Genomic DNA, 13,467 nt, shown 5'->3' on the forward strand with positions numbered 1-13,467 from the left:
GTTTTAGTTTTTCCTTTGTAAAACTAGTATTGAATTAATCCATTGGTCTTCACCACAGAAAATTCTTAGGTATTTTAGAAATATAATGAAATGATGCTTTCTTTTCTTACATTCATGGTGGACTCTATCATAAATTTAATATGTGAACCCTACTATGAATGTGAGAGGAGGGAGTAACATTCTCCTTACTCAGTGAGTATTTAAGAATTATTCAGGCCTTCTATATAATTATTTGTTATTAGTGAAATCCTCATAAGAGGTTTTATTTATGTTTAATAAGTGAACCTTACTACTAATGTGAGAGAAAGAAACTTGATTTTTTATGTTTCAAGAGTATCTAAGAATTACTTAAGCATTTTTTTAAAAAATACTAAATATTTTTAACATACATACACAAGGAGAGAGGAGAAGGTCATAAAGAAACTGACAATGATGTATAGTGAAATCCTCACAAGAGGCTTCAGTTACGTTTATTATGTTTTTTTTATGAAATTGTTTGTTTAGGCCTTCTATGTAATTGTTTGTTATTAGTAAAATCCTCACAAGCGGCTTTGGTTACGTTTATAATGTTTTTTGATTAATCCAAGTATATTTCTTAATTGTTTTTTCTATTTGCATTATTTTTACTTTATTGTGTATTTTCAAATCTTTCTTTGCCAAAAGTTTTATTGATTGAAACATTATTGAATCCATCAAATTTCATTCAAGGTTGAATATGCTTCTCAAGTTGGAAAATAATTTTTGGTTAAAAGTACAGTTTGGACACAGTGTCGGTGTCAAAAATTTTATGAGCTCCTGATTAAGCATGTGTATGCGAATATAGTTCTATTTTACTAGCTACAGTAACTCTTTCGGTTGGCTTTAGGATATTTTGAATTTAGCATGATTTGCTATTTCGAATCCAAGCCTTATCGGATGATCTTAATGACCAATGAGGCTTTGTTGCCAGGTCTCATGGAATCTTCAAGTTGCTAGAGCTCGCATATACTTTGGAATGATTAATGAAATGTCACAACGACCTACTTATATATAATTTTCTTTATCTCATATGAGAGCAATCAATAGGACAATTCATTTCAGGCCACCATTTAAAAATATGACATAAAGATATTGACAATGAAGGCAGGACTACCTGTTATATATATTGGTACATAAAAAGAGACGAAGTAATTAATAAATTCTTTTCATTCAACATATATATATTTCGAGCTAAAAGAAAGACAAATGCTTCATGTGGTTTATATTTTACTAGCTAGAACAATAAAGTAATCTGTTGGTGTTGGTATGTCGAACTAGTTGGTCTAAAGGGGTTGAAATCTGAGAGGCAGTCCATACTTAGGCCTTAGAGAGAGCAAAATAGCAGGAGAATGACTGTAAGTTGGGGAGAGGGTAAAAGAAAACCTAGAGAGAATTAGCGTTAGGACAATCTTGTACTCCATAAACGTCAAGTTCCTACCAACACACATTCTGCCTCCAAACCCAAAAGGCAGATACCCCATCTTGTGCTTGCACCCTCCATACATGTCACCCTTGAACCTCTCTGGCTTGAACTCATTCACATCCTCACCCCATAGTTCCGGGTCATGGTGCATGGCCACCACGTCAATCCACATGTTGGTTCCATTAGGAATTGTTAGGTCATCCACTCGAATGTCTTCTCTCGCTTGCCTTTGTACGTTTGGTGCTGAAGGGTAAAGTCGAAGAACCTCATTTAACACCCATCCCATCTGCAATAACAATTACATTTGTAAGATTCCACATGGTTTAGTAAAAAATCAAACTAGAAAACCCTTCTCATCTATGCATGCATGTTCTTAAATTCAAATTCAAACATATAATTGCATTAACTAATACTACGTGTAAACAAGTTTATCTTTCTATCAAGGATACTTAACTTCATCAATGTAACTTATTCACTAAGTACCTAAGTAACTATGCCTAGGTTTTGTGATTTTTGTTTATTAATTTTATACTGAAGTCTAACTCTTGAAGTTGATATTTTATAAAAAGAAAATCATTATTAAGTGAGGGAAAAAAATCCATCCAAATAAAAAGTGGAAAAAAAAAAACATAGAATTCATGGCCGGCAGGCCTCAATATATCCATCCATAGCTCTGGTTGTACATGGACGGAGACCCAAGTAGAAAACGCAAAGTGTATCTGGGAAATAAAGATTTTGGACGGTCATGCCAATAGGGAGATAACAAATGTCAATGTAGGGCGTGTGGAGGTGGCATAGTACCCTAAAGTGGGGTATTGTTGAATTTGCAATGCTAGTTAGTAGTAGTATCTACGTGACAATGACCACTAGGTACTGCTCTTCTATCCAACAATCCAAATGAGTCCAAGCCATAATAATCATGTGCTTCGGCCCCCACGCGCTTAACTCCTGGCATAGCTGGCCACTCTTTTTTTGCCAACATTGACCTATCATTGACCTCTTTTCATATAGGTCGGTTCCTTTCTTATTTTTATGAGAATGAGAGAGAGAGAAAAGAAGGGATAAATTTCTAAGACATTAACTAGGCTTGTGTAAGAATAATTTTTAACCCCTTCTCTTCTTTTACAAAAAATGTAGGGTTTATATATGAGTGTGTGATTCTTATTCATTGTGAAACCTTGATTGCATGTAATAGATGATATAATTGTCTCTCTACTTCTCCATTTCTTGAATCCAAAATCAGATCATATCTAAATTAAAACAATGATTTTATTTCTCTAGAACTTGAGATAGTTGTTTAAAAAATTGAAAAGTAAATAAATAATTAATTAGGCAATTTTTTTAAATATACATTAAAAAATAATTTAAAATATATATCAAAATGTATTTCAAACCCATAATGCACTCAAAGTTTTTGAGTGACCCTTTTTATTCATTTTTTTTTGGTTGGAAATTTTTAGAACAATATTGTATTTCTAAAAAATGGACCAAATTAAACAGAAGTCTCTTTATGTTTGAGTGATAAATATTATGAAAAGTTAAAAATAATGCATAAATTCTCTCACCATTATTGATCGTGCACGTGATCAACTGCATGCATGTCTATCCCATAAACTAAAGCAATTAGTGTTTTAGGTCATATAAAATTGGCTACTTCTAACACCTATCATGTATCATCCAACTAGAAAGATATTCATTCTTCATTAAATTACAAAGAAAGATTTGCTAATGTATTGTAGTTGGTTGGTTCTATCTTATCCCACCCCAAAAACAATGATTATTTCCATAATAATTCTAAGATGATATGGTTTTCTTAACTGGCAACCATATCCCCAAAACTCTAGGCCTCTATATATGCTGTTCAAGGATTACAACCTTAATTCCCATATTTAAAAAAAAAAAAAAAAAAATCACAGCCACAATGTATCTTTTTTTTTTTTTTGTGTTAATCGCCACAATGTATCTTTACTACCTTATATTTCATTGTTATACACAGTACCTTAAGACATTAATTGCGCCTCTATATCTAGCTAACAAATTCACGGGACACAAGTACAGTGCTACTAATATATGATGTGAAAAAAAATTTAAATCATACCTTCTTTAGTCCAGCAAGCGTATTGACATCAATCTCTCCATCTTTAACAACTTCTCTGATCTCATCTCTCAACTGGTCTTGCCACTCTGGATTCATGGCCAAAAGTAACAGCGTCCACGTGATTGCCAATGCTGTTGTCTCATGGCCTCCAAAGAAGAAAGTCTTGCACTCATCCACTAATTCCTGCTGTGATAATGTCTTTCCTAATCGGCTATCAACAGGACTCCCTTGAAGCAATATGCCTAGCAAGTCTTGTGGAGTTTTCCCTTTAATCGATTTTTTTCGATCATTTATGATTGATAAAAAGAGTTGGTCGATTTCCTTGCCAAGTCTTTTGGCCTCTAGGGTTTTCTTAGGGCAAAAGAATTTGCTAAAAGGGACCCCCACAAAGCGGTTAGACTTAAAGAGAGTCACTTGCAGGGCTCTTAGTTTTTCTAACACATTCTGGCCAGTTTTGTAACTTACACCAAAGCTTGTCTTAGCAATGATCTCTCCAGCTGTTTTTATAATTTCGCTCTCTGCATCAATCTCTGGCTTTCCTGAGTTAATGAAGGTAGTCCAATTATCTAGCATATTAGTGGCTGACTCCACCATTAAGCTTGCCATAACCTAGAAAACAAAGGACAGTTTAGATCTTTAGTGGGAATTATTAACATAATGGAAATAAAATCATTAGAGACTAACTTTCAGAAGTAAAAGGAGAAGTATATAGTTATATTTTGCTAATTAATGTTTGTAAGAACAAAACAAAAAAAAAAAAACTCTAAATGAAAGATAATTCGTTGACCAATTATTGTTTCTTTTATGGATGTACTATAATGAAATTTAGCTCTAGATTCTAAGAGAATCAGCTAGATATTTTTCCATTTTGGGTGAGAGATCAGGAACAGAGAGAGAGACCTTCAGGTTGATTGGATTGAATGCAGGAGTAATGACATGTCGCTGGCGAACCCATTCATCTCCTTCAACCATGACCAAACCATTGCCAAACATAGGATCTCTATCATTTTTGAACACGGTTGGCTTTCCCCAACTCTTTGCCATGACCGATCCAGACATTTTCTTTAGGAACTCAGGTTCTGCTATATATAAAAATGGCTCTGTGCCCAGCCAGTATATGAACGTTTTTCCTGCACCACAAATTACACTTATATATTAGTCTACATAAAATTTTATGAATACCTAGGGTCTGTTTAGATAGAACTTATTGCTGAAAACTGAAAACACTGTAGCAAAATAATTTTTAAATATATAAAAAATTACTGTTTACTCTTTTTTACTGTTCATATGCCGACATGAACAGTGCACTAAGAGCTGGTCTATTAAAAAAAAAAAAAAAAAACGCGGAAAGGGTTTGGACGCAAATGCAGACGTGTATCCAAATCCTCTCCTAGTATGTAAATTTTAGTATCATAAAAAAAAAAAATCAACCTCTTTGCAGTGTATATAGTTGATGAACTCCATTAGTAGTATATACCTTGTCAAAAGGACTTCGATCATTTTTGTGTTTCCATACAATTGTATTACCAATAATTTCTAAATGAAAAAAAAAAATATATATATATATATATATAATACAAATATAATATTTTTGACTAAATGCAAATATTGATTCAAATTTGACAGCACATATATAGTTTTACTTTTATCAATATATATCTAGCTAGCTAGCTAGGAGCTCACCATAACTCTTTTGCCATTGTGCAAAGTAGGGAAAAGCATTTGAGTGTATATCATGTGGAGAATTCGAAGACTGCAACGAAGAATCACCGGACATCTTAACGATATCCTTAATGTTACCAAAAGGAAAACTTGGAGTTGGTCCTCTAAACCCATTTCTCCGAATTTTCCAATACTTAAGAGTTGGTGAAATCCAGCAAGAAAATAACACTCTTAAGGTGATCAGGAAGAGAAAAAACGCCAACAACACGGCTATGTTAAAACCTGTAGCCAGGTCAAGCAACCCCATATCTCTCTCTCTCTCTTTTGTGGTTTGTGTGAAAGCACTGATGGCTTTTTTCTATAGTCTCTCTCAAGCCTCAAAAAGCACTAATGGTTTTGTATATAGTGTCTCTCAAAACTCAAAAGCACTAATAGTTTGTTTATATGTTGGTGGATGTTAAGAAAAATGAAGTAGGTATTTATAGAAAAGGATTTCGGGGTTGAAGAATGTCGGAGGTTTGACCCCTGCGAACAATTAAGACTTTCACTTTGAATATTCTTTATTTGTTTATTTTGCAGTCCTCTAATTTTAATAATTTTTGCTTTTTTATTTTATTTTGTTTGCTTTGTCAACCATTCTAGGTTCCAAATCCAGCCCATCACGGCAAAAGATGAGTTCTCATTCTCTGTGGAAACCGTCTCAACCAATGGGTATTTACCACGTTGGCTTGTTTGACGGGCTCTTGCATTTTGTCAATGTTGCATGTGGACCACGAGAAGTAGAGCCATCGAATGATTTCTTGGAAACTCAAAAAAATAAAACAATAATGGCCTGTTTGGGAGTTTAGAGAGGGAGGAGAGTAGAAGGGAGGGGAGTAGTGGGAAGGAGAGTAGAGGAGAATGATTACCCTCCACCTTGTTTGGATGTTTTTATAATTAGTAAGGAGGAAGGGAGTAATTAGCCCTTCCCCTTGTTTTTAACATTGTAATTTTATAAATATAATAAGGGTAAATTAGGTAATTTACTTTATCAATAATTTTATGTGCTCTACTCTCCCTCCAAATCTCTCTAATTTGGGGGAATTAAAAATGAGGGGGTTGGGGGTAGTTGAAACCCCTTCAAATCCCTCCAAACCCCTCCCCATCCTTCCTTAAAAAACTCCCAAACAAGGTAATTGAATTACTCCCCTTCCCTCTACTCTACTCCCCCTCATTTTTTAAACATCCAAACAGGCCATAAAAGTAGGATTGCCATTAATTTAGGGGTTGTGTTACCGGCTCGATAACAACATATTTTTTGATAATTTTTTGGATAACTTTTTCAGCTTTTGGTAGTTTTTAAGTTTTTGGCAATTTTTTTTTATTTCTTTTGGCAATTTTGTGATAATTTTTTTTTTCATTTTTTAAGTGAAACACAAAAAATGAAACGTTAACAAGCACCGCAAGATGCTTGTTAAGATTTCCCTTTAATACGAAAGTACCAAGTATAGGTAATTTCTTAGAAAGGTAATTATAGTTATTTTCCATGTGGCTAATGATAAAAAAAATAAACCTGAATCATAATTTCCACAAAAGAAAAAAAAAAAAGAATAATATTCACCAACTTATTTGTTTGTAATCCTTACAAAATGATCTACGGTTAACTCAACTAGCCACCAACTCCTGTAATACACCGAAAAATTTTATCTAAAAGAAGAAGAAGATTTGTTTCTCAAAAAAAAAAAAAAAAAGAAGAAGAATAAGGTTTTCTCTCTCCTTTTGCCTATGATTTGATAATTATGATAGTTATTTTATAGATATTTATTTTGATTGTGATTCTCTGTTAAAAATTAAATATAAATTATAGTAGTTATTGATAAGAATTTATTATAATGTTATTAATAGATATTTGTTATGATTGTGATAAGATTCTAAATAATGGTTTAAATATAATATATAATTTAAACTTAATTAAAAATAGGATCTAACTTATCTCCAGTAAATTTTTAAAAATACATCTTTTTTTGTTATAAAAAAATTGCTACATCACCTACTAACAAATCTACCATGGAGATTAAAACTTACATCCAAGCACCTGATGTGCCTTTCTTTTAAACCCAAAACGAAGATTTCCTTTCCAAATAGCACAACCACCCATTACAAAAAACCAGGCAGTCATCATCCAAATTACAAGACTATCCCATGTTTTGGTTTTCAATTGTTGTTAAATCGCAGCGTAATTTCAAGATTCAAAACCACATTAGTAGCATTCTTCTGAGGTATGGTTTTCTCTGTTTGTGGGTGGAACTTTCAGCTTTATATTAAAAAATTGTACAAAATAAGAGTTTGTCCTTAATTTCTTTTCAACAATGGAGAACAAATTAAATTGTTGCCCAGTTGTGCTTGTTTACACTTGTGCTATGAAGATGATGATGATGTTAAAAAAAAAAACGTTAACAGCATTGGCTTATGAAAACTCACTTAGTGTGCAAATCACTAGTGAATGTTTAGATCCTCAGATTCAAAATAACCAACACAAGCTTATACCCAAACAGTAGATGTACGGAATAAGAGGTACAAGCAAACACCCAAACAAATAAACAACTTTACACTATAATTAATCACAACACAACAGGAATTAAAATGTAAGAGTAAGAGTTAGAGAGATGCAAACACAAAGATAACACCGGCACGTATTATCGAAGATGAAACCGAAGAATTAGGCGAAAAACCTCTCTGCCGCCCTCCAAGCAGTAAAATGATCTACTAGAGAATAAAATTGGAGTACACAAATAATAAAAGATCCTCCAAGCTTAGTCTACCCAATGTACTTGAGCCCTCCAAGCTCCTACTACCAATTGGTTAAGCCTAATCGTGTTTTCTCTAGCATTCCGAATCCCGCAATAAGCCCATTGCATCAATCAAATGAATTAGTCCTCTCTGAACTACTTCCTAAGCACCAAAATACCTCTTCACTGATATGGATATGGTGAGATAAGGATTTGGCTAATGAACCTCTCAAGGGTATGTCAATGGAGAGGGTGAGAGAAGAGGAATTTGGAGAATCAAATGTCTAAGATTGTGGATAAGTCAATCTTAGTTTTCTTTAGGGTTTCTCTCTCAAAATTCTTTCTAGAAACTTTCTACATTTCGTGGGTATAAGGGTATTTATAGTATGATACGTGAGGAATGTGAAAAGTCATTTTTCAGCAAAACAGGGCATTCTGTTGACTCACTCTCGCGATTGGAACGAGTCACGAGATAATTGTTAGGCCAGACTGTACTTTTTGTCCTATAGTGCTCCAGCTGTTGTGACCCTTCAGCTTCCTGCATGTTTCACACGTGTGGCATTTTGGCGAGTTGCTAGTCGCAAGTCACTCGCGAGATCCAATCGCGAGAAACCTCTAAATGCACACACACTTGAATTTTTCACACTCTCTCTCACACAACCCTTAAATTTATCCTACCTATATACAGAGTATCTAATTGCTGAAATTACAAGCAAATTTGGCACAGAGTCAAGCCAACAATTGGTTAAATAAATTTAACCTTACAAGCTCCCCATTTAGCTATTCCATGACAAAACCTTAAAGCAGACTCTAGACTTAAAATGTAAGTTGGGAACAGTTGCCAAAACTCACTCACACCCAGTGGCGGTGCCACCTTATGGCCTTGACTTGAAAAAAAATATATATATATATTAATTTAAATTTTTTTATTTATTTACCTTTTAAAAAAAATTTGGGACTACCTGAATTTTTTTTATGCCAATAAAATTAAATTTTAGTCCATAATTTGAGCAACTTAAAAATTTATTAGGGTCTTTCAACAGATGATGGCAGCATAGGTCTAATAGGTTTGTAGTGGACAGGGGTGTAATGCATATGGGCTACTCTTTGTTTTGGTCCTTTCCCTTGGGACAAGTTTTAATGGTCTACTGTTCCCCCTAGATGAGCTTAATGCCTCAGTCTTTTACTTGTATTCTATTTCGTTTCAATAAAGTTTTCTATCATTTTGAGTTTTAAAAAAAAAAACAATATATTGGGGTCTTTTAAGTAAAAAGAAAAAATTCAAAAAAAATTGAACTAAAATCTGGAATATATATATATAAAACTACTACCGGCTAGGCAGTGGCTTGATTCCTTCGACTCAGCACACTGCCCAATACAACACAATTTTCAACCTTTTATTATTTTTTATTACAGTATTATTTTTCCTCACCAGACATATATTACTTACTTCTCATTTTTAATTATTTTTTCTTGTTTATTCTTAACCATACACGTTTTCTGTCTCCTCGATTTTTACACTTCATACTTTTAAATTTTATTACATCTTCATCTACACTTTTACATCTACGTTTTTCCTTCTTCCTTGTTCATAACTTATGTTTCTTCTTTCAATACTAGTGCGGCAATGCCTCTTCTCAAGTTTTGAGTCTTAAATTTCTCAATACGATTTTTTTTAGCTGTACAAGTACCTTTGTTCATTTCTTTTCTTTTCATTTTTTTCCTTTTGAGGTTTTTTGGTTTATAGAATGCAAATTTGTTTTGGTTTTAAGAACAATTTTTTTTTTTTTTAAGCAAAACTTCATGCCGGCCAAATCTTGAATTTCAACCAGTATTTACCAAAACACCCGTAATAGACTGGAATGACCCGAAATTTTTTCCAAAGTGGAATAGAGTGGGTTACTGTTTCGGTTTGTTTATCATCACGGTATTTTCTGGTTGTTACGACTGGAACGGAATGAAATTAATAACATTGAATCAAACTTAATTACCTAAAAGCTAAAAAGAAATAAGATTGTGTAATTTATGCTTCCTAAGGAACACCCTGAAAAAAATTCCTAGAGCCGCCACTGCTCACACCTAACTCTAGATTCTGAGAATATCTTGAACCATATACACAAATTTTCCTGAAAACAATATCACATAAGTTCATTGTAAGCAAAAATCTTGGAATACATATGGAGCAAGCACAATGCGATCAAGCAAGTATGAAGGAAACAATAAAGTATAGCTTGATCATACAAGAACAATCACTATACATAGTGACCACAATGAACCAGTGTGGCCGATACCGTACCGGTACCGGCCGTACCGGCCGGTACATACCGTACCGGCCAGTGCACCGGTACCGGTACACTTTTATATTGTACCGGAAAAAACACCGGCCGTACCGGCCGTGTACCGGTCATACCGGCCAATTTCGGGCAATACCGGCCGGTACAGAAAAAAAAACTTTTTTTTTTTTTTTTTAGTTTTGTAATTTTTGAATTTTTGTGAAGGTATAATGGTAACTTATTTACATTAACTTCTTAGTATTATTTGTTTTCTTAGTATGCAATGAACAACTAAGCTTTCTATTTTTTATATTGTGTTTTTTTTTTCTTTTATTTGATACTAAAGTCTAAAATTATGAATAATTTGTTTTGAATTGAGGTAATGTTTTATAATAAACTTTTATATTTACTATAATATAAGTGAAATATTATATGTTTATAAACATAGTTCTAGATATTTTGGTGTGTGTGTGTGTGTGTGTGTGTATATATATATAAAATAGCGATAAACCCGAAACGGTACACCGGTATTGACCGGTATCCGAAATATATCGTACCGGTGACCAAACCGGTACAGCTTTCGGTACGGTATTGACTTCCTTCCAATGAACATTCACACGAGGAATGAACATCCGAACATGCAAGCTAATAAGCTCAATGCAAAGGATCATTTGCATGTCCAATACTCAATTGATGCAATACCACTAAAGCAATTTTCATCAAGAATACAAGATCCGACAAGGGCACAAAAGAGGAGTACTAAAGAAAATGCATAAGATTAACTAAAAGTACTAAACTATAAAAGCAAAGGTACAAAACTAAAACATAGTATTAATAACTAACACATTCAAGCATCCATAACACATAATATCCAAGTATTTTAAAACCAAAGTACTAAACCATAATGTACTAGAGTAAGTGCTATGAAAACTATAATAGCCAAAAAAAAAAAAAACTTTTAAAAACTATAAAAACTATTAAAAGTTCTCCCCCTCAAGGTAAGGCTCCTTTAAGAGCTACTCCACATACTACTCCCCTTTTTTTACCAGAATGGCTAAAGGGCTAAGGTTGGTTCGTGAAGCTATCAAACTTGGTTGTGAGCAAGTTGATTTGGTCTTGAATGGTGGTTAGCTTGTTGGAGTGCTCAGTTTGGACGTCTCTCAAATCATCAATCCTCTCAAGAATGATCTGAAAAGTATTTGGAGGCATTGCTGAAAATAAGGCTTTGCTCCTTCTACCACCACATCTTGGTGTAGAAGATGGTGGTTGTCCTTTTGCTTCAGTCTCGGTGTTCATAGGCTGTTCTTGTGTAGGATCAACCTCCTTATCATCGCCCAGAAGACAAACTTTGCTCCTTGTGATTGTTAGAGTATTGATAGTAGGGGGTGTAGACATGAGGCTGATGTTTTGTGGAGTCTCCACACCTTTTTCATGAAGGATCCTCATGATTAGACTAGGGAAGATAAGCTTACCTTGAGGTTGTCCTTGTTGCATTGGCAATGATGGAGCATGCATGAGCAGAGTACTGATGTCAATGTAGATATTCTTTTGAAGTTCCATGAGGAAGATGGCTCTAGCATTGTTGATGGTGGTCAACTTCCTTACTGGATACAAGTTGGCCATCATGATGTAGGCAAGGCATCTCAAGTCCAAAGGGAAGGTGCTTGTGTTGAGACATTTTCCTTCTCTAACACCACTAATAAGAGATTGAACCGTCTCTATGGAGAGCATTTTGTCCTTGAAAGGAGTGAAGTCATGCTCTATGTCTTTATGTCCAAGAACACCATCAATGTCCTCCACTTCTATGGTGAATTTATGGCCTCTAACCCAACAATCTCGATAATCGTCTCGTAGAATGACATTGGCGTAGAATTCCCAAATCAATGGTTTACAACCACAGGGAAATCATGAAGAAGCTTTTCCCATCCTCTATCCGCAAAACAGCATGGGATGAAGTAGTCCTTGAGATCAAAAAGATCCACTAAACGCTCTTGAATGATTGGAGCTTTCTCAAAGTGCAAGTTATATCGCTCAAAATGTTGGGTAGAGCGAAATTGGGTATCATCCATGCGTTTCCTCTTGTCACCACGCTGAGCAGTAGTTTTCTTTGGAGCCATCTATAAACTAGAGTAGCAAATGCCACAAAACAAAACACAAAGTATGATAACAACTTGATTCGTAACATGTTAGTCCTAAACCAAAAACTTTTGAATTAAAACCCTAAAAACTGGAATTTGAAGAGTAATTAAAAAAAAAAAGACATGTGAAGGCATAAATCATCAAAATATGATATAATTATGGCATTAAGCACTCAAACATGTCAATGTGTGTATGTGTGTGTGCGTGTGTGTGTGCATCATATGCAAAAGTGTACAAATTAGGGCAAAGTGTAAAAACACATAATCATCTGGTGTTTCAAAATCAAAGAAACATGATTATCCCCACAATCTTTGTATTCCATGGAATCCAAAGAGACACACCTAAACATCTAATAAATATTTTATTATGAACATGGTATGCACAACACAACACAAAACATAGTATAATGCACAAAAATGAAGAACAAGCATGTAAAACATGTAGAATAAGCATTATACTAACAAAAGTAACAAAACCCATAAATCAAACTCAACAACACATCAACAAATCCATATTCAACAACCACATTTCCATATTTCAACATAAACACAAAATCCAAGAAAATTAGGGCTAGAAACTTGAAATACAATGAAAAAAATAGAAAACCCATACCTTTTCTTGAAGATTGATGAAGGATTGAAGAGGAAAATAGAGATTTTGTGAGTGAAAATGGAGGTTTTGGGAGAGGGAGAGGCAGACAAGACAATGAGGTTCATGTGATGCGAGAGAAAACTAAAAAGTTTTTGAAAATTGTCTTGCATTTAACCATATTTGTGCAAAACACGTGATTTTCACGACTGGAATGACTCGTGAGCAAGTCACCAAAATCAGTCGCCAGAAACCCTTGACAAAATTTTGAAAAATTTGTCAAAGTGTTTTTCGCGACTAGGAAGTCCACTCGCGAACAAGTCGCAAAGGGAGTGAGTAAACTTGCGACTGGAGCTTCCACTCGCAAACAAGTCGCCGAGTTGAGTCACGAAAAAGATTAAAAACCCTGAAGTAAGCTCGCGACTAGGGTCTCGTGACTGGCTTGACCTGTGAGTGAGTTGCCAAAACAGAGTTGTAAATTTTTTTTGGAATTTTTGA

General features: G+C 34.2%; 1 protein-coding gene across 1 annotated transcript; it reads right to left on the minus strand.

Moving 5' to 3' along the window:
- Window positions 1–1,110: 1,110 nt before the first annotated feature.
- LOC142618923 (cytokinin hydroxylase-like) lies at window positions 1,111–5,639 on the minus strand. Its single transcript, XM_075791981.1, has 4 exons — window positions 5,223–5,639; window positions 4,440–4,669; window positions 3,540–4,148; window positions 1,111–1,727 (listed from the first exon to the last, which is right to left on the minus strand). The coding sequence occupies exons 1-4, from the start codon at window positions 5,506–5,508 to the stop codon at window positions 1,302–1,304; spliced, it is 1,551 nt and encodes a 516-aa protein (XP_075648096.1). The 5' UTR covers window positions 5,509–5,639; the 3' UTR covers window positions 1,111–1,301.
- Between the last annotated feature and the right edge of the window lie 7,828 nt (window positions 5,640–13,467).

The sequence above is a fragment of the Castanea sativa genome, chromosome 12 (assembly GCF_040712315.1).
Source record: "Castanea sativa cultivar Marrone di Chiusa Pesio chromosome 12, ASM4071231v1".
Lineage (NCBI taxonomy): Eukaryota > Viridiplantae > Streptophyta > Magnoliopsida > Fagales > Fagaceae > Castanea > Castanea sativa.

Excerpts from the sequence above, each read along its gene's own strand:
- LOC142618923 (XM_075791981.1), bottom strand. The coding sequence starts at position 5,508 with ATGGGGTTGCTTGACCTGGCTACAGGTTTTAACATAGCCGTGTTGTTG. Across the intron at positions 4,670-5,222 it reads ACAATGGCAAAAGAGTTATG|GAAAAACGTTCATATACTGG; the intron begins GTGAGCTCCTAG and ends TTTGTGGTGCAG. Across the intron at positions 1,728-3,539 it reads CGCTTGCTGGACTAAAGAAG|ATGGGATGGGTGTTAAATGA; the intron begins GTATGATTTAAA and ends TTGTTATTGCAG.